General features: G+C 40.9%; 1 protein-coding gene across 1 annotated transcript; it reads right to left on the bottom strand.

The window, feature by feature from the left end:
* Positions 1 to 16,947: 16,947 nt before the first annotated feature.
* Positions 16,948 to 18,924, bottom strand: LOC140878967 (uncharacterized). Its single transcript, XM_073282596.1, has 5 exons — positions 18,841 to 18,924; positions 18,657 to 18,783; positions 18,190 to 18,563; positions 17,481 to 18,039; positions 16,948 to 17,372 (listed from the first exon to the last, which is right to left on the bottom strand). The coding sequence occupies exons 1-5, from the start codon at positions 18,922 to 18,924 to the stop codon at positions 16,948 to 16,950; spliced, it is 1,569 nt and encodes a 522-aa protein (XP_073138697.1).
* Between the last annotated feature and the right edge of the window lie 6,587 nt (positions 18,925 to 25,511).

A 25,511-nucleotide genomic window follows, 5' to 3' on the forward strand; every position in this document is an offset into this window, starting at 1 on the left:
TTTGAACCGATTCGAGAGTTGAAGACGATATAGTATTGAACTTCTTGTAATGGTTTGTTTTGATTTGATTCGATATTGATTGAGTTCGTTGTCATTTTCAGATTTGAATCCCCGACGAACTTGAAAAGGTAAAAGACGACATTGAATTGAATGGGGTTGAATACTCGAGTTTGATTGATTCTCGAGTCCCAAAAATCACATACTGCATGTTAATTTGTTTGTGTGAACTTGATTGATTTACTTTGTTTATACTTGCATTCATATTGGGCCGAATATTTGATTCATTTTGAAATTAGACGATTTAGGGAGCTATATTGAAGTGGCCTTGGATTTCTAGTTTTTCCAAGTGCTAGAATACCTCTTATAGTTGCTCTGAAGTCTAGGGATTTGAGTTGTGCAACATCCACCCCGAATGGGAGTGTAGGTGGGTTGTTTGTAATGACTTGACCCTGGGATCCCAACCGAGTACCGATTGATATTTCGATTATCTGACTTGATAATCCCGAGTTTTGAAGTCATGCATACATCCACTCTCATTTTGATTTATTGATGATTGATACATTTCAATATGAGGTGTTTAATTGACTTTGTATGCATGTCTCTTTTACTTGGAAATTATATTTCTAACCGGGTTATCCGGCTGTTGTTTTGTTTGTATGTGTACTTGACAACATAAGGATCAGGAGCCGAACCGAGTCGTCTGGGTTAGCTCGGGGTGAGAATGATAGAATTGAGACATCGTGTCGTAGGGTTGTGTCTGTTGAATTTATATATCATTTTGATTAGTCGATCGAACCCTATCGTCGAACTTGATATGTTGTATTTTGGGCAGAACTTAGAATATTGTATGTTTAAATGTTGATTTGTATGTGTGTTTGGGTTTTATATTGATTGGAGTTGCCTTTGGGTGATTTTTTGGAATCCTGCACTTTTCTGCCCGATTGGCCTGCGCGTGAGCGAGGAGCCTGGAGGGCTCGAGTTATCTTGCACGTGTGCGCGAGAGCCCAGCACCTCGCGCGGGCGTGAGCCTTCTGCGAGGCCTGTGGCCGCGTAGCATGCGCGCGCGAGGCTTTATAAAAAAAATTTTATTCGAGTCCTCGGTTCTCAGTGTTCGATTGTAGTTAAATATTCGAGGTTAGATGATTAGAATCGGGGTCTCATATTAAGTGGTATCAGAGCGATAAGATTCTTGGAATTTAACTAGAGTGAGCGGGGTACATCGAGTCCACATGAATTGAATCCTCGCATGTGATTGATTTATTTAAATGATTATTTAAATACGTGCGAGCATGCTTTATTGATTCTTGAATTAATTGAATTACATGAGTTGTGATTTAATTTATAAAGCATGAATTACGTGATATATAACTGAATTTGTGCTATTATCTGTTCTCGAATATCCTTGAGATTCATGAGTACTCAGAGCAGAGTTTTGGACACCGAAGTTATGAGATTGAGATTGTGATTGAGATATTGTGTCCTAACCCTTTGATACAAAATGGCACCTCGACGATCTGTGCAAAGGAATCAACCACACTTGGTTCCTCCTTCTAATGAGAATCCGCCACCAGTAGTAACTCCTCCGAATGATCAGGGTAGTACGGGAGTAGATAAGATGGATGATACCACGACCCCTATGGAAACTCTATTGGCGAGATTTTAGTCATTCCGACCGCCTACCTTGACGGGTACCGAGAACTCCGTCGATTGTGAAAGTTGTCCAGATGACATTGATCAACTCTTTGATTCTCTCGACTATACCGATGACCGCAGAATCAGGTTAGTCATTCACCAGCTTCAGGGTGTTGCTAAGAATTGGTGGACCACAACCAAGAGAGCAAATGAGAATCGAGGCACCGCTGTCACTTGGAGTTTGTTCAAGACTGAGTTCTATAAGCGATTCTTCCCTGTTTTGTATCGAAAGGAAAAGGGTGCCGAATTTGCGAATTTGAAGCAAGGGAACTTGAGTATCGAGGATTATGTGTGTAAGTTTGACAGTCTCTTAAGGTTCGCACCTCACATTGCAGACAACGAAGAAGCCAAGGCCGATCATTTCATCAACAGCTTGAATCCTGAGATTTTCACTTTGGTCAATACCGGGAGACCCAATAACTTTGCAGATGCTATGGATCGGGCAAAGGGAGCCGAAGCTGGACTTTTGATGCAGCGAGGGAATCAGTTAGCTCCTCAGCAGCAGCAGAGATCTTTTCAGAATCAGCCTGTTCAGTTTTAGACTCAGCAATCTCAGTATCAGTACCAACCTTCTCAGCAGTTGAATCAGTCTCAGAGGGTTGAGGAAGGTCACGTTGGAAGAAACAGACGAGATCAGTATAGACCGAAAGGGAAGCAGTTTAAGTCTGGGAGCAGTTCATCGAGCTCCAGTGGCTCTAGACAGTTCAGTTCTGGGCAGAATTCAGGGTTTTTAGGAGCATCATGCAGTAAGTGTGGAGGTCGTCACCCAAGTGATCAGTGTCGAGGCGTGTCTGGTAGTTGTAATATCTGCCAATGCAGCTCCGAATGATGTGATAGCAGGTAACTGTTCGATTTTTGGTTATCCTGTGTATGTTTTGATTGATACGTGTGCTTCTTAGTGTTTTATTTCTGAGAAATTTGTCTTGATGCAAGATTTAATTGATGAGCCTTTATCTGATGTCGTTTCTATTACTTCACCTTTGGGTGGAGAAACTGTTTCGGTTAGATTGGTCCGAAATTGTGTGTTAGAATCTGAGGGTGTGAAACCTCGGTTCTAAACATCTAATCAAAGAGTAAACTAACTAGCAAGCATTAAAATCCGTGAACATTTTTTTTTAAAGGAGGCCGCGCGGCCGTGCCTCAGCTTTGCGCGGCCGCGCACGGCGCTCTTGCCGACGCATGGCCATGCCCTAGCAAGGCGTGGGCGCGCAATATGAATTGCCCGGGAAGAAACGGGCTGCGCGGCACGCTGCTCCTGCTGCTAAAAACAATTCCAACGTACGACCAAAGCTCGGGGGAGTGAAACAATCATCGCTCTAACAACAAAATAATGCATTGGTACAAAATTCCAGCAACATACAATACAAGACTAATAGAGTTGTTCAACCGCTCAACAGAATAGAACATGCATCAGTACTAGCTATTACAAACCGAATACAAAACATAACCAATTCTAACCACATGAAAGACAAACTCCAATCTAAGTTTGAGTTCTAAATATGCTTCAAAACATAAACTAGATTGTCATGCTAATAAGACTTCTAAACCAAGTCCCACGTCTAACTCTCCCTCTTGTTGCTAACCAGGTCTTCGCTGACTTGATTCTGCTCCACCTGTTTCCAAGTACACATACAAAACAAAGCAACAACCGGATAAACTGGTAAGAAAGATACTCTCAGTAAAAACAACATAACAAGTAATACAATTAATAAACATGCTTTCAAGGCAATACGTAATCAATATCAACGTAATGAAATGCATGTCTTTAAATCGGGATATCAATTTTGATAAACGAGGGATTGCTACTGTACTTTTGGGATCCCGAGGATGAGACCACGTGACGACTCACCGACTCTCCCAATTGAGATGGTGCCACGTATCCCACTCCTCTAGACTTTGAACAACTATAATGAGTTTGCTAGCACTAGGCGAGATGGCTATGACCTAGGCCACTCAGATTATAGCTCCCAAACGTCTAAACAAAAAGGGCTGTTCTGCCCGCTGAAATCAAAGTTGGCTCAAGATGAATGCATAACAGAGACATAAAACGTAAGCCACATAACCAATCTCAATCAATCAACAAAATACAGTTCCACATGCTAGAACAAGTATTGATGCAATATGTGATTTTAAGGGAACTCGAGAACCAACTGTCCCGATTATGCTATCCCTCTACGATGACTGCTTTTACCTTCAATGCAGTAGCTCCAATTCTGGAAACACTACAATAAAAGGTTTAATCAAAAAAACTAAACAATCCAACAACAACAACAAAGGTTCAAGGTAATCTCTTTACCGATCTTTGCCCCACTCTTGACGATCAACAACTGTTAACTCCTGGCTTGACAACTCCAAACGAAACTGTTCAGATACAAATAGATGATCAACAACAACGATCAAACTTACAAGCCAAAATTCAACAACTCAAAACGGTTCCAAATCTCGAAACTCAAACTGACGGCATAATGGCTATAAACTGAACAAATCGGAAATGCAAACATCAGTTCAATATCGATATCAACTCATAATAATGCCAAGACAACAAAAACAAGGCAAACCCAACACATCTAAAAACCTTTTTTTCCAAAAATCATAACAATTCCGAACGTTGCTCTATTTCAAAACCGACAGATAATAAACAATCAGAACTCCGCCGAGAACAACATACTTGAATCTGGAATGATTCTAACAACATCCAAAAAACAAAACGTAACTGATCGTAGAAAAACTTACGATAGAACGAAGCTCTCGCAGCCGTGATCGCTAATCTGCCTTCAGAAATAAATTCTAACGGACGGATCGTGCTCGGGGAGAAATCTGAAAGCTAGAAAACTCAACGGGGCATCTTTAATGGAGGTGGCGAGCTTGGGGAAGGAGATGGAGTGAATTAGAGGTCAAGACAAAGTGTAGATAATATATAAAATCCACTATTTGCGTTTTAGTCCCTGAAAAATCCAAATTTTGCAAAATAGACCCTGATCAAAATCAAGTCGGCTCTTGAACTCTGTAATCTTTGATTAACTCAAATAAACTCATTTAAGATAAAAACGGGGCATTACAATTCTTCCCCACTAAGAAGATATTTCGTCCTCGAAATCTATACAAATCACAACTCATAAGATAGAATAAAGAACTAAAGACTATAAGAAGAACTCACGTCATCCGAATAACTCAGAAAAATGCGGTCTCATGTCAGATTCTGTCTCCCAAGTTGCTTCCTCGATTCCATGATGTCTCCACTGCACTTTCACCAACGGAATCAACTTGGTTCTGAGTTGCTTCTCCGTCCGATCAAGGATCTGAATCGGTCGCTCAAAGTAGCTCAGAGTCTCGTCTAACTCAGCTTCGTTAGGCTGAAGAATATGAGAAGGATCTGGATGATACTTCCGCAGCATAGAGACGTGAAAAACATCGTGAATACCAGATAAAGACGGAGTAAGTGCAAGTCTGTAGGCAAGGTCGCCTATCTTCTCGAGAATCTCGTACGGCCCGATGAATCTCGGAGATAACTTTCCTTTCTTACCAAATCTGACAGTACCTCTGAAAGGAGAAATCTTAAGGAATACACGATCTCCCTGCTCAAAACTCAGAGGTCTACGTCTGACATTCGCATACTTTGCCTGTCTATCTTGAGCTGACTTCATTTTAGCCTGAATGATCTTAACTTGCTCTGCCATATCTCTAAGCATATCCGGTCCCAAATCAGGTGACTCGGACAAATAATCCCAAAACAAAGGAGATCGGCACTTCTTGCTGTACAAAGCCTCAAAAGGCGCCATACCGATACTCGCTTGGAAGCTGTTGTTGTAAGAAAACTCGACAAGAGGCAAAGAATCTTGCCAACTAGTGCCAAAGTCTAGCACTACCGCTCGAAGCATATCCTCTAACGTCTGTATAGTCCGTTCTGACTGTCCATCGGTCTGAGGATGATAAGCTGTACTCAGATGCAAACGAGTACCAAGTGCCTCGTGCAGACTGTGCCAGAAGTGTGAAGTGAATCTAGGGTCTCGGTCGGAAACGATCGACTTTGGCACCCCATGCAATCTCACAACATTGATAACATATAACTCAGCCATCTGATCATGACGATACGTCATCTTGTACGGAATAAAACAAGCAGACTTCGTCAATCGGTCGATCACTACCCAAATAGCATCGCATCCTCGAACATATCGCGGTAGCTTCGTGACAAAATCCATAGAAATGTGATCCCATTTCCATTCAGGAACAAATAGACTGTGCAATAGACCACCCGGTCGCTTCCGCTCTACTTTTACTTGCTGACAGTTCAAACACCGAGATACAAACCTCGCAACATCTCTCTTCATTCTCTTCCACCAAAACTGATTCTTCAGATCGTTATACATCTTACGGCCTCCAGGATGAAAACTGAACTGACTGCAATGAGCCTCTCGGAGAATACGCTGTCTCAACTCCGAAATATCAGGCACAACAATACGGTTATTCACAAACAAGACATCATCTCTAACCTGGAATTCAGACTGATGCCCAGATCTGAATTTCTCTACTGAAACCTGAACGCTCGAATCAGTCTTCTGTGCTTCTTTGATCGCAATAAATAACTCCGGCTCGGCTTGAATTGTAAACACTCTGATAGTCTTCCTATCTGTTTCAAACTCAAAACCAGGAGTGCAACAATCATCGATCAACTGAGAAACACCAATAGTAGAAAGAGATAAAGAACAAAGCTTTCGGCTCAAGACATCTGCAAATGCATTCGACTTTCCCGGATAATACTTGATTTCACAGTCGAAATCCTTCAACAGATCTAACCATGTTCTCTGTCTCATATTCAGTTCTGCCTGTGAAAACAAGTATTTAAGACTCTTATGATCAGAAAAGATTTCAAATGACTCACCATAAAGATAGTGACGCCAGATCTTCAGAGCAAAAAAAATTGCAGCTAGTTCAAGATCATGAACCAGATAACGAGTCTCGTGCGGCTTCAACTACCTTGATGCATACGCTATCACGTGCTTACGCTGCATAAGAACACAACCCAAGCCTCGGTTAGAAGCATCACAATAGACTGTGAAACCTCCAGTACCTTTTGGAATAGAAAGAATCGGAGCACGGATCAGTCTCCTCTTCAGATCAACAAAGCTAGTCTCACAATCTGCAGTCCAGATAAAAGGCGCATTCTTCTGTGTCAGCTGGGTAATCGGCTTGGAAATAGACGAGAAACCCTTGATGAATCGGCGATAATAACCAGCTAAACCCATAAAGCTTCGGATCTCAGGTACTGATGTCGGTCTAGGCCAATTCATAACCGCTTCAATCTTGCTGGTATCGACAGAAATCCCATCTCCAAAAATAATGTGACCGAGAAAGACAACTCGATCCAACCAAAATTCACACTTAGACAGCTTGTCAAACAACTGCTCAACTCGCAAAATCTGCAAGACGATTCTCAAGTGCTCTGCATGGTCAGTACGGTTCTTTGAATAGATAAGGATGTCATCGATGAAGAAAATGACAAACTCATCTAAATAACTCTGAAAGATACGGTTCATCAAGCCCATAAAAACCGCTGGAGCGTTAGTCAAACCAAATGGCATGACTATAAACTCAAAGTGACCATACCTCGTTCTGAATGCGGTCTCAGGAACATCTTCCTCTTGCACTCTTAGCTGATGATAACCTGACCTCAGATCAATCTTCGAATAGACAGAAGAACCCTACAGCTGATCAAAAAGGTAATCTATTCGGGGTAAAGGATACTTGTTCTTGACTGTAGCTTGATTCAGTTGGCGGTAGTCAATACAAAGTCGCATAGAACCATCCTTCTTCCGAACAAATAGAATAGGAGCACCCCAAGGCGATACACTAGGTCTGATGTATTCCTTGGCAATCAAATCCTCAAGCTGCTCCTTCAACTCTCTCAGTTCAATAGGTGCCATACGATAAGGAGCTTTGGAAATGGGTTGAGTACCTGGCACTAAGTCAATGCTGAATTCGATCTCTCGAATAGGCGGCAATCCAGGAACATCTTCTAGAAACACATCAGCAAAATCTCTAACCACTGGTATATCAACCAATTCAGGGCTAGATTTCAGTACATCAACTGCATAAACCAAAAATCCCTCTGCACCTCTCTGTAACAAACGAGTCATAGATAACACTGAAATCAAAGGAATTCTAGATCGAGAACCCTTACCAAAGAATTTCCACTCGTCTGCCATTTCAGGTCTGAATCTGACAACCTTCAAAAAACAATCGACAGTTGCCCTGTACTTGGTTAAAGCATCTATACCAACAATACAGTCAAAATCTGACAGCCCAATTACAATGCAGTCAAATTCTAACAAATTCCCCTCAAAACAGAGTTCACAGTTCCTGACTAATCTGACAAAAACAATTCCTCCACCCAAAGGTGAAGTAACAACTCAGTAGACAAAGCATGAAACAACACAAATTTCTCAGAGATAAAGGAATGGGAAGCACCTGTATCTATCAAAACATGAGCAGAATAACCAAAAATCGAACAGTTACCTGCTATAATATCATCAGGAGCTTCCTGAGCCTGATCCTATGTCAAAGAAAAGACTCGTGCTTGCTGTCTTGGAGGCTGGTTTGCAGTAGGGTTACCTCCTTGTCTGTTCTGCTGCTAGGGCTGGAAAGAGTGCACTGCAGAAGACTGCCTCTCAGGCTGAGCTGTAGGTCGAGATGAACTTCCACTCTGAGCTCGATCTCTGTTATGCTGAGGGCACACCTTAGAAAAATGTCCCGGTTGCTGACAAGTGTTGCAATTTCCGAAGACTCCCACACACTAATCCGGTGAGTGTCTCCCCCCACACTTGCTGCAGTACAAGGATGACGATCCAGAACTCTGTCCTGAACCAAATTTTTAGGAACCACTGGAAATATAAGAACTATTCCCCTGCCTCTTGAACTGTTTCCCACTTGCTTTGTACTGATCCCTTCTGCTTCCCCCACTGTTTCCATCTTCGTACCTCTGCTGTTGGTTCTGATACTGAGGTGGCTGATTCTGATGCTGAGATGGTTGATTCTGAGACTGTCTCGGCTGATGAGACACCATCTGATTACCTCTCTGCCTCCACAAGCCTGCTTCAGCTCCCTTTGCATGATTCATGGCATCCGCAAAGTTATCTGGCCTAGCAGTGTTCACCAACGTGAAGATGTCGGGATTCAAGCCATTGATGAACTGATTGGCTTTGGCTTCTTCACTGTCGGCAATGTGCGGTGCAAAACGCAACAAGCTGTCAAACTTGGCTACGTACTCCTCAATGTTCAGATTCCCTTGCCTCATATTGGCAAAATCGGCTCCCTTTCCCTTTCGGAACGAAATAGGGAAAAACCGCTTATAAAACTCAGTTTTGAAAAGAGACCAATCAACAACTGTACCTCTGTTCTCCATGGATCTCTTGGTCTTGATCCACCATTTCTTGGCAACACCACAAAGCTGATGAATGACTAACCTGGTTCGGCGGTCATCTGTATAATCAAGGGAATCGAACAGCTGATCAATGTCATCCAACCAACTCTCACAGTCAACTGATTCTCAGTACCCATCAACAAAAGCGGATTAAACGACTGAAACCTCTTCAGCAAGGTTTCCATAGGAGTCGCTGTAGCATCCAACTGATCAACTTCAGTACTAGCTTGCTCAGTCTTAGGAATAACTGGCGGTGGGTTTTTGTTTATCACTCAATGAGGACCCATCTGATAATCAAAGGTTAGGACACAAGATATCTCAATCGCTACAATTCGGTGCCCTTACAACCGCATGGAATACCGGATACCCGCCGATAACAAAAACAGTTATATCTCAAGTAGTTCATGCATTATAAATTAAATCACAACATCATGTAATTCAATTAATTCTTAAATAATAAAGCATGCTCGCATGATATTAATTAAACAATTACAGAACTCAAACACATGCGAGGAGCCAATACAAGCAGACTCGAACTACCCCGCTCACTTTAGTTCAACCAAGAATCTTAACACTCTGATACCACTTAATGTGAGACCTTGGTTCTAAACATCTAATCAAAGAGTAAACTAACTAGAAAGCATTAAAAGCAGTGAACATTTTTTTTTTAAAAGGGGCCGCGCGAGCGCGCCTCAGCTTGGCGCGGGCGCGCATGGCGCTCTGGCCGACACGCGGACGCGCCCTAGCGAGGTGCGGGCACGCATGGCACCCTGCCCAGGAAGAAACGGGCTGCGCGGCACGCTGCTCCTGCTGCTAAAAACAATTCCAACGTACGACCAAAGCTCGGGGGTGTGAAACAATCATCGCTCTAACAACAAAATCATGCATTGGTACAAAATTCCAGCAACATACAATACAAGACTAATAGAGTTGTTCAACCGCTCAACAGAATAGAACATGCATCGGTACTAGCTATTACAAACCGAATACAAAACATAACTAGTTCTAACCACATGAAAGACAAACTCCAATCTAAGTTCGAGTTCTAAACATGCTTCAAAACATAAACTAGATTGTCATGCTAATAAGACTTCTAAACCGAGTCTCACGTCTAACTCTCCCTCTTGTTGCTAACCAGGTCTTTGCTGAATTGAACCTGCCCCACCTGTTGCCAAGTACACATACAAAACAAAGCAACAGCCAGATAAACCGGTGAGAAAGATACTCCCAGTAAAAGAAACATAACAAGTAATACAATTAATAAACATGCTTTCAAGGCAATACGTAATCAATATCAATGTAATGAAATGCATGTCTTTAAATCAGGATATCAATTCTGATAAACGAGGGATTGCCACTGTACTTTTGGGATCCCGAGGATGAGATCACGTGACGACTCACCGACGCTCCCAATCGAGGTGGTGTCACGTATCCCACTCCTCTAGACTTTGAACAACTATAATGAGTTTGCTGGCACTAAGCGAGACGGCTACGACCTAGGCCACTCAGATTATAGCTCCCAAACGTCTAAACAAGAAGGTTGTTCTGCTCGCTGAAATCAAATTTGGCTCAATATGAATTCATAACAGAGACATAAAACGTAAGCCACATAACCAATCTCAATCAATCAACAAAATACAGTTCCACATTCTAGAACAAGTATTGATGCAATATGTAATTTTAAGGGAACTCGAGAACCAACTGACCCGAGTATGCTATCCCGCTACGAAGACTTCTTTTACCTTTCAATGCAGTAGCTCCAACTCTGGAAATGCTACAATAAAAGGTTTAATCAAAAAAACTAAACAATCCAACAACAACAAAAACGGTTCAAGGTAATCTCTTTACCGATCTTTGCCCCACTCTTGACGATCAACAACTGTTAACTCCTGGCTTGACAACTCCAAACGAAACTGTTCAGATACAAATATATGATCAAAAACAACGATCAAACTTACAAGCCAAAATTCAACAACTCAAAACGGTTCCAAATCTCGAAACTCAAACTGACGGCATAACGGCTATAAACTGAACAAACCGAAAATGCAGACAACAGTTCAATATTGATATCAACTCATAATAATGCCAAGACAACAAAAACAAGGCAAACCCAACACATCTAAAAACCTCTTTTTCGAAAATGACTTCCAAAAATCATAACAATTTTGAACGTCGCTCTATTTCAAAACCGACAGATAATAAACGATCAGAACTCCGCCAAGAACAACATACTCGAATCTCGAACGATTCTAACAACATTTGAAAAACAAAACGTAACTGATCGTAGAAAAACTTATGATAGAACGAAGCTCTCGCAGCCGTGATCGCTAATCTGCCTTCAGAAATAAATTCTAACGGACGGATCATGCTCGGGGAGAAATCTGAAAGCTAGAAAACTCAATGGGGCATCTTCAATGGAGGAGGCGAGCTTGGGGAAGGAGATGGAGTGAATGAAAGTACAAGACAAAGTGTAGATAATATATAAAATCCACTATTTGCATTTTAGTCCCAGAAAAATCCAAATTTTGAAAAATAGACCCTGATCAAAATCAATTCGGCTCTTGAACTCTGTAATCTCTTATTAACTCAAATAAATTCATTTAAGATAAAAACGGGGCGTCACGGAGGGTAATTTGATTGAGATAAACTGCATTGTACTTGGACTATCTGATTTTGACTGTATTGTCAAGATTGATGCTTTGACCAAGTATAGGGCGACAGTAGATTGCTTTCAGAAAGTAGTCCGATTCAGATCTGAGATGGCAGACGAGTGGAAGTTTTTTGGTAAGGGTTCTCGATCCAGAATTCCTTTTATTTCTGTGTTATCCATGACTCGTTTATTACAGAGAGGAGCAGAGGGATTTCTGATTTATGCATTGGATGTTCAGAGGTCTAGCCATGAGTTGACTTAGATACCAGTGGTTAGAGAGTTTCCTGATGTAATTCCAGACGAGATTCTTGGTTTGCCGCCTATTCGAGAGATCGAATTTAGCATTGAACTTGCATCAGGTACTCAGCCTATTTCGAAAGCACCTTACCGAATGTCTCCGTTAGAATTGAAAGAGTTGAAGGAGCAGTTAGAAGATTTGATTGCCAAGGGATACATCCGACCTAGCGTATCGCCTTGGGGTGCTCCAGTGCTTTTTGTGAGGAAGAAAGACAGTTCTATGCGACTCTGCATTGACTACCGCCAGTTGAATCAAGCGACGGTCAAGAACAAGTATCCTCTACCTAGTATTGATGATATTTTTGATCAACTACAAGGTTTTTCAGTGTATTCAAAGATAGATCTGAGATCAGGGTATCATCAGCTAAGAGTTCGTGACGAGGATGTGCCTAAGATAGCCTTCAGAACCAGATATGGGCATTTCGAGTTTATAGTCATGCCATTTGGTTTGACCAATGCTCCAGCGGTTTTTATGGATCTGATGAATCGTATCTTTCAGCGGTATTTAGGTGAGTTCGTTATTATTTTCATTGATGATATTCTAATCTATTCGAAGAACCGTTCTGACCATGTCGAGCAATTGAGGATTGTATTGCAGATTTTGCGAGCCGAACAGTTGTATGCTAAGCTATCCAAGTGCGAGTTCTGGTTGGACCAAGTTGTTTTTCTAGGCCACATTATATCGGGAGATGGAATTTCTGTGGACCCCAGTAAGATCGAGGCAGTTATGAATTGGCCGAGACCGCCATCAGTGCCAGAAATCCAAAGCTTTATGGGTTTAGTGGGATATTATCGTCGATTTATCGAGGGTTTCTCTTCCATTGCAAATACAATTACTCAGTTGACCCAGAAGAATGCATCGTTTGTTTGGTCCGAGGAGTGCAAGGCCATTTTTATTTAGTTGAAGAAGAGGTTGACCCACGCACCGATCTTATCTATTCCATCAAGTATGGGAGGTTTATCCATTTACTGCGATGCTTCTCACCGTGGTCTTGGATGCATTCTTATGCAGAGGAAGCACGTTATAGCTTATGCATCGAGGCAGCTGAAGCCGCATGAGACTCGCTATCCGATCCATGATCTTGAGCTTGCTGCAATCATTTATGCTTTGAAGATCTGGCGCCATTATCTTTATGGTGATTCTTTTGAAATATTTTCTGACCGCAAGAGCCTGAAATACTTGTTTTCCCAGTCCGAGCTGAACATGAGACAGAGGAGATGGATGGATTTGCTTAAGGACTTTGACTGTGAGATCAAGTATTACCCTGGAAAGTCGAATGCAGCTGCAGACGCTCTTAGTCGGAAACTTTGTTCCTTATCTCTCGCTACAATTGGTGTCTCTCAGTTGATTGAAGACTGTTGTACTTTTGGTTTAGAGTTTGAGACCGATAGGAGATCCATCAGAGTTGCTTCAGTTGATTAGAGAAGCACAAAGATCTGATCCGAGCATTCAGAGTTCGATAGAGAGGGTCAGATCAGGTCACCAGTAAGAATTTCAGGTCAGGGATGATGTTTTATTCATGAATAGCCATATTGTTGTGCCCGATGTTTTTGAGTTGAGACAGTGTATTCTTCGAGAGGCGCATTGCAGTTGGTTCAGTGTTCATCCCGGAGGCCGGAAGATGTATAACGACTTGAAGACTCGATTCTGGTAGAAACAGTTGAAGGGAGACATCATGAGGTTTGTGTCCCGTTGTTTGAATTGTCAACAGGTGAAAGCCGAGAGGAAGAAACCAGGTGGATTATCGCACAGTTTGCCTATCCCGGAATGGAAATGGGATCACATCTCTATGGATTTTGTCACGAAACTACCGCGTTCAGTCAGAGGTTGTGATGCGATTTGGGTAGTGATTGACCGGTTGACGAAATCTGCTTGTTTCATTCCATACAGAATGACATACCGTCACGATCAGATGGCCGAGTTGTATGTCAGAGAGGTTGTAAGATTGCATGGCGTGCCGAAGTCGATAGTATCAGACAGAGATCCGAGATTCATTTCTCACTTTTGGCACAGTTTACAGGAGGCATTGGGTACTTGTTTGCACTTGAGCACAACGTATCACCCTCAGACCGACGGTCAGTCCGAGCGTACGATCCGGAGATTGGAAGATATGCTTCGAGCCGTATTGCTTGATTTTGGCTCAGGTTGGCAAGGCTCTTTTCCTCTAGTGGAGTTTTTGTACAATAACAGCTTTCAAGCGAGTATTGGAATGATAGATTTTAAAGCTTTGTACGGAAAGAAGTGCAGATCTCCGTTATTTTGGGATGAGATTTCAGAATCACTTGAGTTGGGTTCAGATCTGATTCGCGATATAGCAGAGCAGGTAAAGTTGATTCAAACCAGAATGAAGACAGCCCAAGATCGATAGGCCAAGTATGCGAATATCAGACGCAGGCCTCTATCTTTTGATCAGGAAGACCGAGTTTTTCTGAAGATTTCTCCGTTCAGGGGCACTGTCAGATTCGGAAAGAAAGGGAAGTTATCGCCGAGATTCATTGGACCGTATGAGATTCTGGAGAAGATAGGTGATCTTGCCTATAAGATTGATATTCCTCCGTCTCTTTCAGGCATTCATGACGTGTTTCATGTTTCGATGCTATGGAAATATCATCTGGATCCGTCCCATGTTCTTCGGCCAGACGAGGCAGAACTCGATGAGACTCTGAGCTATTTCTAGAGACCGATTCAGATTCTTGACAGGAAAGAGAAGCAGCTCAGAAACAAGTCTATTCCGTTAGTGAAGATTCAGTGGAGTCGTCACGGAGTTGAAGAAGCGACTTGGGAGACCGAATCTGATATGAGGCAGCGATTTCCAAAGTTATTCGATTGATGTGAGTTCTTTTTAGTTCTGATGATTTCTTTATCTTAGCTTTTGTGATTCGTGATTTCGAGGACGAAATAGAATCTTAAAGGGGGAGAATTGTAAGGCCCTGAAATTAATTATTTTGTGATTAGAAGAATTGATTATTATTTATTTGGAATTAGTGGAGATTAATTGAGTCGGGATTGAATTGTTGGAGTTTGGAGATTCAGGGACCGGATTGCAATTATTCGGTTGACTAGTCAATTGGGAGTGTTATATTATTATTATTACCTATCCTATCATCACCATAGCTCATCACTACTCTTCCTCCCCACTCCCCACACGCCAACCGAGAGATAAACCGAGAAGCCATGGCCATCGTTTCGAGCTTCTTATTCCTTCGATTCACACAATCCGACCGTCAAATTTCCGATTCGAGTTGAGATTCATGATCACCGCAGTGAGGGTGTCGTTTTGCCGTAAGTTTTGTTATGATCTATGAACTTTGATTTTTTTTTTTGGGTGTCAGAATTTGATAATTTTTGGGTATGTTGTTCTTGAGCTAGCATCGACCGTGTATTCGAAGTCGGTTCGGAAAAAGAACGAAATTTGGATTTTATATGATTTTTTGGAGCATATTTTTGAAAATGGGTTTTGGAACTATGGTTGGATTTGGTTGTGTTTTGTTGGATTGGAAGATGGGTTTGAGTTGTATTGATGATGATGATTGGTTTGAGATTTTTGGTTTGATCGTTTATATCTGTTATGCCGTCGAAATCGAGTTTTGGATTATTGGTTTTATTATTTCGGTTTGATTTCTGGATTTGTTTGAGTTGATGAATTGATATCGAATCCGTATGTTCTACATTTCAGATTTTGATTGAAAGATCCGGGTTTGGAACGAACTTGGGAGTTTGAACCGATTCGAGAGTTGAAGACGGTATAGTATTGAACTTCTTGTAATGGTTTGTTTTGACTTGATTCGATATTGATTGAGTTCGTTGTCATTTTCAGATTTAAATCCCCGACGAACTTGAAAAGGTAAAATACGACATTGAATTGAATGGGGTTGAATACTCGAGTTCGATTGATTCTCGAGTCCCAAAAATCACATACTGCATGTTAATTTGTTTGTGTGAACTTGATTGATTTACTTTGTTTACATTTGCATTCATATTGGGCCGAATATTTGATTCATTTTGAAATTAGACGATTTAGGGAGCTATATTGAAGTGGCCTTGGATTTCGAGTTTTTCCAAGTGCTAGAATACTTCTTATAGTTGCTCTGAAGTCTAGGGGTTTGAGTTATGCAACATCCACCCCGAATGGGAGTGTAGGTGGGTTGTTGGTAATGACTTGACCCCGGGATCCCAATCGAGTACCGATTGATATTTCGATTATCTAACTTGATAATCCCGAGTTTTGAAGTCATGCATACATCCACTCTCATTTTGGTTTATTGATGATTGATACATTTCAATATGAGGTGTTTAATTTACATTGTATGTCTGTCTCTTTTACTTGTAAATTATATTTCTAACCGGGTTATCCGGCTGTTGTTTTTGTTTGTATGTGTACTTGACAACAGGAGGATCAGGAGTCGGATCGAGTCGTCTCGGTTAGCTCGAGGTGAGAATGATAGAAGTGAGACACTGTGTCGTAGGGTTGTGTCTGTTGAATTTGTATATCATTTCGTTTAGTCGATCGAACCCTATATGTTGTATTTTGGGCAGAACTTAGAATATTGTATGTTTAAATGTTGATTTGTATGTGTGTTTGGGTTTTATATTGATTGGAGTTGCCTTTGGGTGATTTTTTGGAATAATGCACTTTTCTGCCTGATTGGCCTACGCGCGAGCGAAGCTTGACCTGGCATGCGCGCGAGGAGCCTGGAGGGCTCGGGTTATCTTGTACGCGCGCATGCGAGCCCTGCACCTCGCGCGCACGCGAGCCTTCTGCGAGGCCTTTGGCCACGTAGCCTGTGCTCGCGCGAGTCGATGACCTCGCGCGGGCGCGAGGCTTTTTATTAAAAAAAAATTATTCGAGTCCTCGATTCTCAGTGTTCGATTGTAGTTAATTATTCGAGGTTAGATGATTAGAAACTGGGTCTCACAACTAACATCTGCACGACAGCTTTCCATCTTCTTTGATTCTTCAATCATGAACACCTTCTCCGTGGATGGATTGTTAGCCTCTTTGAAGACATTAAAAATTACCTTCTCTCCTTCAACTCCTATCGATAGCTCTCCTTTCTTAACATCAATCTTGGCATCAGCAGTAGCCAAGAATGGTCTCCCGAAAATCAACGGAATATTATCGTCCTCCTCCATATCTAGAACAACGAAATCCGCAGGAAAAATAAACTTTTCTATTTTTACCAGGACATCCTCGATGATTCCACGCGGATATTTGATAGATCTATCAGCTAGCTGCAATGCGATTGTCGTGGGCTTCACCTCTCCAAGTCCTGAACTCCTGAAAACAGACAAAGGCATTAAGTTAATGTTAGCTCCTAAATCACAAAGTTCTTTATTAAAATTAGAAGAACCAATAATGCAAGGAATCATAAAACTCCCTGGATCTTTTAATTTCTTTGGTATCTTCTTTTGCAATATCGCACTGCACTCTTTAGTCAAGTTCACAGTCTCTAACTCCTCCAACTTCCGCTTCTTAGACATCAGCTCTTTCAAGAATTTGGCATAGTTCGGCATTTGCATCAAAGCATCTACGAATGGAATATTGATGTGAAGTCTCTTAAAAATCTCAAGAAACTTGGAAAACTGTTCATCCAACGCTTTCTTTTTGAATCTCTGTGGGTATGGAAGTTTCGGCTTAAACATTGGTTTCTCTTCAGATTCACCCTTTGATTCCATATGCTTACTCTCATCACTCTTTCTATCACCAACTTCAGTTTCTTCGACATTCTTCTCCTCTTCAACTTCAGCTTTCGACTCATTGACTCCAACTTCTTTTTCACTTCTCAACTCGATGGCCTTGCAATGTTCAATGGGATTCACTTTGGTATTACTTGGGAACTGACCTCGATTATTATCTTTCAGTGCATTTGCCAGCTTGCCAATCTGTGTTTCCATCGATTTCATCATGGCACCGATATTGACCACATGCGTCTCCAGGCAGTCAAGGCAAGACTCAGTTCTCGCCATCCTCTTACCATATTCCTGCACAAAAAGTACTAACATGTCTTCCAACGAAGTCTTTCCCTCACCCATATTAGTATTAAACCCCGGGGAAGGATTCAACACATTCTTATCATTGGCATAAGAAAAATTTTCATGGTTACGCAATTCAAAATGATAAGAATTAGGAACCGGGTTACCTCGATAGCCTCCATAACCACTTTGGTTGATGTACTGAGCTTGTTTAGGAAAATGAGATTTCTCGATGGCGACCGACACACCTGATGAATCTGCGACATTCACCTTGTTTAATGCATCCACTTGTGTCATCAAAGTAGATAAATGAGCCGATATAGAGGTAAGAGGATCAACTGCATATGCTACGACAGATTTCTTGACTTCCATATGTTCAGACGGCCATTGAAAACCGTTGATGGTCATTTTCTCCAGCATATCATAGTCCTGAATGGGGTCTTTAGAAAATATTGTTCCTCTAGATGCAAAACCTACTGAAATCCTCGTAGGTGTGTTCAGACCATTGTAAAACCACTCGATCTGCTCCCAGTCTACAAAATTATGGTTAGGACAACGTCTTAATAAATCTTTATACCTTTCCCATGCCTCACATAATTGTTCTAAATCAAGCTGCCTGAAGGTACTGATCTCGATCTTCAGTTGGGTGGATATGGAAGGTGGAAAGTACTTCGCAAGAAATTTGACTGTCATTTCCTCCCATGTAGTAATGCTTCCCAACGGAAGTGATTGTACCAACTCCTTGTCTGGTCCCTGAGAGAGAAAAAAACCGTAAACGTATAATATCCTCAGAAACACCGTTCATCTTACCGTATCAGTAATTTTCAAGAAAGTCCGCAGTTGTAGATGAGGATCAGCTATGGCGCTCACATTGAACTGGTTCTGCTGAACCATGTTGATCAACGACGGCTTTAGCTCAAAGTTATTGGAATTTAAGGTTCCTCAAGCGATTCCAGAGTAGTGAGCCTGGATCGTCGGCTTGAAGTGATCTCTGATTGGCACCAAGGGAGCCTGATTTGCATTATCTTCATCCATTTTTTGTAGTTCTTCTCTCCTTGCTCTTCTCAAAGCACGTTCAGTTCGTTAGATCTCCGGATAAAAAAGTAGAGAATTTGCGCTTTGAGATCTTCGCATAAACTGCAATTAATAATAAGAAGAAATCAATTAATAACTCAAAATCAAATAAAATAAAATAAAAACTCTAAATTAAAATCTAGACTAATTGGTAACAAGACAAAAATAAAATCAACAAATTACTACCCGGCAACGGCGCCAAAAAATTGTTGCAAAATTTTGTGCCCGCAAGTGCACGGTGTCAAGTTTTAATATAAAGTGAGTAGAGTATCGTTTTCACGAGGAGTAATGTAAAAATTATTCAGTGCTTGTAATTAAAATAGTCTAAAATTTATATAGAAAATTAAATAAATATTTTTGGTTTTAAACTTAAAATAAATTCATAAAATTATAGAAAAGCTCGCACACAACTTCAGAGAAATTTCAATAGGAGAAAATGGTCTGGAGGTTTTGATTTCACCTGGTTTCAACAACAACTACTTCTAATTAACTTATTTTCATGAATTTCATTCAATTAATAGCCAAAAACACTTAATTATATTATTTTCCTCTCCCGAGCAACAAATAATGTGTATCAACTAAGATTCAATTCCAATATCCCTATTAAAAATCTAGTCTTAGTTATATGTGTAAAACGATGTTCTTTATACGGCTCCATTAATGCTATATACTCTCCCGAGCTATATAAACAATTAACGGTATAATTTCTATTGGTCTTATTTAAAATCCTCTCTCCCGAATGTCAGATTCCAAATAAATATAACAAATACATTATTGATCAAGTAATTGAAAAGACAATCAATACTAGAAAAACAATTAATTTAAGAGAATTCAATCCAATTAAAATAAAAAGTTGTAAAAGTCGTCTACACCAAGCTACTTCAACCTCTACACTAGTAAAATTTAGTTCATAATTAAAATATTGCAAAAACAATTCCTGTCCAGAAATCTAGACATCAATTCAATAATAATAAGTTCAAAAGGAAGTAAACAAATCCGAATATTCGATGTTGTGTCAGGTCGATCGATCTTCTTCTTTTGTTCTTCACGTCTTCTACACAGATTTCTTCTCCAAAATATATCACGTTCCAGCTCTTCTGATTCTTTTCTCTGTTGTGCGGCCACCTCCTCTCTCCTTTTTCTATTCTGAAAATTCCCTTTTATATGTGTATATGAAAGCCCAAGATCAAGCCTAAAGAACACGTCTCCAAAATTTCCAAAACTCTGTTATTTTCCATATATGCCTAGCACCGCAGATGCTCCTCGAATAAGCGCAGATGCGCTTGTTCTCAATTCTTTTCCGCATAGGCTTAAGGGCAGATGCTCTTCTTTTATAGAGCATATGCGCTATAGAGTTTTTCATGTTTCTGGAATTTTGCGTAGCTGCTTGACTTTCTAGCGCATATGCGCTTAAGGTTTCTTCAAGTTCTGGCTTTTGGCGCAGCTGCTCCATAAAGATGGCATAGAAGCGCTTCAAATATTCCCAAATTTCACCAATCTTTGCGCAGGTGCGCCTATTTTTGCGCAGATGCACACCTTCTCATCCAACAAGCAGCTGCTCTTCATTCTCACGTATGTGTATTTCTGCAGCACGCGAAAATTGTAAAAAATTCATATCTCACAATCTAACCATCGGATCGACTTTAATCTGAACGGTGGAGATCGGATTTAGATGTCTCAAACGTTCCCAGTAAGTTTTGAAACATGCTGCTCCGTATTTCGTCTTTCCGCTTCTTCTTATTACTTTTGCGCCAATCCTTGCATCTCACAAAAACAACAACAAATATTCATAATATCCACTCGATACATCACAAAAGCCAAGTCAAATCATATATAAATTAAGTGCATAAATTGCACTTATTACGTGCCTTGAAGGTCACCACCTTCTCATTTTCCCCAAGTTTCCTCTTGTAAATCCATTTACACCCTATAGGAACAATTCCCTCAGGTGGATCCTCAAAATTCCACACTTGGTTTGAATGCATGGAATTCATCTCAGATTTTATATCTTGAAGCCACTTGGATAAATCAGCATCAGATAACGCTTCCTTGAAGATCCTTGGATCACATCCATGCAGGCTCATCATGGCCTTCTTCAAGAAGCAGACCATACCTCATAGGTTGTTTCGAGACCCTCTTGGATCTCCTAGGAGCTTTTATCTCCTCTCTTGGTTTTTTAGGTATGGGCTCTACAACCGTGGGTGTTTCTCGAACCTCTTTGAGTTCTATCATCTCCCCTTCTATTCAATAGAAATTCTTTCTTCAAGAAGATTGCATTCCTCGAAACAAACACCTTTGTTTCTTTGGGATGATAGAAATAATACCCAACCGAATTCTTTGGATATCCCAGGAAGTAGCATAAAATGGATCGATCATCCAATTTATCTCTCATTGTCTGCTTCACGTAAGCAGGGCGCCCCCATATTCTAAGATAAGAATACTTAGGAGGCTTTTCCATTCATATCTCATTGGTGTCTTATCAACTGCCTTTGAATGGGCATTTTTCAACAACAGTGCCGCTGTTTCAAGAGCATATACCCAAAAGGATGGCGGCAACTCCTTGAACCCCATCATAGACCAAACCATGTACATCAAATTTCGGTTACGACGTTCTAAAACACCATTCAACTTAGGTGTAGCAGGCAGAGTCCACTGTGAGAGAATCTCATTCTCTCTAAGATACTCTTGGAATTCAGCACTCAATTACTCACCACCTCAATCCAATCAAAGTTTCTTGATGCTTCGTCCCAACTGTTTCTCTACTTAATTTATGAATTCTTTGAACCTTTCAAAAGCTTCAGATTTGTATTTCATCAAATGCACATACCCATACCTTGATAAATCATCGGTAAAGGTGATAAAGTAAGAATTTTCATGCTTAGTGGTAATGCTAAGTGGACCGCACACATCTATATGGATCAAATCCAACAGTCCTTTGGCTCGCTCCACATGGCCCTTAAAGGAAATTTTGATCATCCTTTTAGACAGGGTTCACAAGTAGTAAGATAATTAATATCAGACATATCAAACATGCCTTCTCCCACTAGCTTGTTCATCCTTCTTAGGGAGATATGACCTAATCGAGCATGCCAAAAGTGTGCCGGATTCAGACTATCTTGTTTTTGCTTGTGAGTTGTTGATATTTCTTGGACATTATTCAATGGAATATCTTTCAATTTTAAATTATAGAGATCTTTTTTTAATTCTCCTGTACCAATTAAACATTCATTCTTGTAAATTTTGCAAACACCTTTGCCAAATAAACAAGAATATCCATCTTTATCAAGCATATAAATGAAAACAATGTTTTTCACCAAATCTGGTAAAAACAAAACATCTCTCATTACTAATTTAAAATTATTGTTCAACAATAAGTAAACATCTCCCACAAATCAGCAACCCTTGCCTCATTGCCCATCCTCAAGAAGGTCTCACCTTGCCTGAGTCTCCTACTTCTTGCCATCACCTGCAAATCATTACAGAGATGTGAGCCACAGTCGGTATCCAATACCCAAGTAGAAGAGTTAATTGAAATTTTTACTTCAATGTAGAACATACCCTTTCTAGAACCATTCTAGGCAAGATATTCCTTGCAGTTACGCCTCCAACGTCCAGGCTTCTTGCAGTAATGACAAACGTCACTAGTCTTGTCAGCCTTAACTAATGTGGCTGCCACAATGGGATTCGGAGCTTCCCTCTTCAAGGGCACGTTCTTCTTGGGAGTTGGAATATAATGCTTCTTTCCTTACCCACCTGGTCTATTCTTTGCACCAGATGAAGAACGCACATAAAGAACCGACTTATCCTTCTTGATTGTGGACTCATACGTAACAAGCATGTTAACCAACTCCTCAAGGGATGATTCCTTCTTGTTCATGTTGAAGTTCACCACAAAATAATCAAACAAGCTCGGCAGTGGAAAGAGCAACACGTCCGTGGTCAACTCGGCTGGCAACACAAGATCCATTCCAACGAGCTTTTCCACAAGCCAATCATCTTCACACCATGCTCGGTCCCATGAAACGAAGCCCCATCTCGAATGCGCAAAGTGATCAGCTCTTTGCCTATCGCATGTCCAAGAGGGCGTGCTTGCTCACAAAAGAGCTCTTTGACATGAAAATGAGTGTCAGGAGCACTCTTAGCACCCTCAAAACGCCTTTGAAACTCATCATTCATAGAAACCTGCATATAACACTTGGCTCTCAATTCATGGTCACACCAATCCTTGTAAGCCTGCAGCTCCTCAGGACTGCATCTAGTCGGAGCCTCAACACGAGGAGATTTTCTCAAGTGTATATGTTATCCTTTCCGAATTCAAGACGATTTTCAGATTTCTTAGTCAATTGAGGTAATTCGGATCAGACAGTACATGTTTGTCGAGTATTGCAGATAAAGGATTGCGAATTTGTGATACCTCGGTTCTAAACATCAAACTAAACTCGGATTGAACAAATAAAATAAGCAAACAAGATCCAAGATTTAAAAGTAAAGAATTTTTTTTTTAAAGATCCTCGCTTGAGCGGCAAGACACGCCCGCTCGAGCAAGCAAGGTTCTGCCCGCTTGCCAAGAAAAACTCTCGCTCGAGCGGGGAAGCACCCTCGCTCGAGCGAGAAGGGTTCTGTCTCGCACACAGAAAAACGCTCACTCAAGCGAGCACCAACTGCCGCTCGAGCGGGACCAGGACTAAGTCAAAAATTCAGCATTTAGCTCAACCAATCCAATATTAAACCAATCCATTCTCAACATGCATACATGACCATAACGACATTCAAACATAACATGGTTCATAATACATGTAACGACAACCTTCAGTCCACGATACTCGCAGGATCGATACAACAAAAACGACGAGTTCGAATCTAAACATGCTATGAAGCATAAACTAGATTGGCATGCTGATTTGACTTTTAAACCGAGTCTCACTTCTACTTCTTGCCCTCGAAGCTAACCATGCCTCCTCTGACTTGATCCTGACCCACCTGTTGCCAAGTACGCATACAAAACAAAGCAACAGCCGGATAAACCGGTGAGAAAGATACTCCCAGTAAAAGTAACATAACAAGTAATACAATTAATAAACATGCTTTCAAGGCAATACGTAATCACTGTCAACGTAATGAAATGCATGTCTTTAAATTGGGATATCAATTCTGATAAACGAGGGATTGCTACTGTGCTTTTGGGATCCCGAGGATGAGATCACGTGACGACTCACCGACTCTCCCAATCGAGGTGATGCCACGTATCCCACTCCTCTAGACTTTGAACAACTATAATGAGTTTACTAGCACTAGGCGAGACGGCTATGACCTAGGCCACTCAAATTATAGCTTCCAAACGTCTAAAGAAAAAGGGCTGTTCTGCCCGCTGAAATCAAAGTTGGCTCAAGATGAATGCATAACAGAACATAAAACGTAAGCCACATAACCAATCTCAATCAATCAACAAAATACAGTTCCACATGCTAGAACAATATTGATGCAATATGTGATTTTAAGGGAAACTCGAGAACCAACTTTCCCGAGTATGCTATCCCGCTACGATGACTGCTTTTACCTTTCAATGCAAGTAGTTTCAACTCTGGATAAGCTACAATAAAAAGGTTATATCAGAAATTATACAACCTAACAACAATATCGGCTCAAGGTAATCTCTTTACCGATTCTTCGTCAAACTCTAGACGATAGACTGCTGCTTCTCTGTCTCGACAACTCCAAACGAATCTGTACGGAGACAAAAGATGATCAACAACAACGAACAAACCCAATGCCCAAATTTCTACAACTCAAACACGGTTCAAAATCCTCAAAACTCAAATCGACGGCATAACGGGTATAAATGATCAAACCGAAAACGCAGACAGCAGTTCATGATAAGTGTATTTTATACACTTAATTTATATATGATTTTAATTATTAATTGTTTGTTTCGACAAGATTTATGTGGGTGTTTTGTTGTCTTTGTGAGTGTAGGGAATTATTGATTTTATGTGAAAAAGGGAGGAAAAAGAAGAGAAGAAAATAAAATAAAGAGAAAAGAAGTAAAAGGAAAAGAAACGATCAGACAAGGAGAAAGAAAGTTATTGGGCTTTTCATTGGGCTAAGAAAGTTTAGCGCTTCTCTTTAGCGCTATCTCAAGTGTAAACGTGCACTGCTATGTTTCTGAGAGAATTGAGATTTCGAGACTAAGGCGCGCCCGCGCCTTCACTTGAGCGCCCGCTCCGTTGCTGAATTGGAAAGATTTTATTATTTCGGGCAATTTTTATGGGCTTGGTTTTGTGGGCTTTTGTACGCAATATAAAAAGGAATTCTTATCAGAGGAGAAAGGGGAGAGCCGCACAACCTATTACACGAAATATCAGAGAGAACAGGGCTTGATCGTTGGAATTTTCTGAAGATTTCTGGAG

Source organism: Henckelia pumila, chromosome 2, assembly GCF_033568475.1.
Source record: "Henckelia pumila isolate YLH828 chromosome 2, ASM3356847v2, whole genome shotgun sequence".
Taxonomy (NCBI): Eukaryota; Viridiplantae; Streptophyta; class Magnoliopsida; order Lamiales; family Gesneriaceae; genus Henckelia; species Henckelia pumila.

Excerpts from the sequence above, each read along its gene's own strand:
- LOC140878967 (XM_073282596.1), bottom strand. The coding sequence starts at position 18,924 with ATGGTTCAGCAGAACCAGTTCAATGTGAGCGCCATAGCTGATCCTCAT. Across the intron at positions 18,564-18,656 it reads CCAACTGAAGATCGAGATCA|ACTGGGAGCAGATCGAGTGG; the intron begins GTACCTTCAGGC and ends ATAATTTTGTAG. Across the intron at positions 18,040-18,189 it reads GAGGCTATCGAGGTAACCCG|GAATATGGTAAGAGGATGGC; the intron begins GTTCCTAATTCT and ends CTTTTTGTGCAG.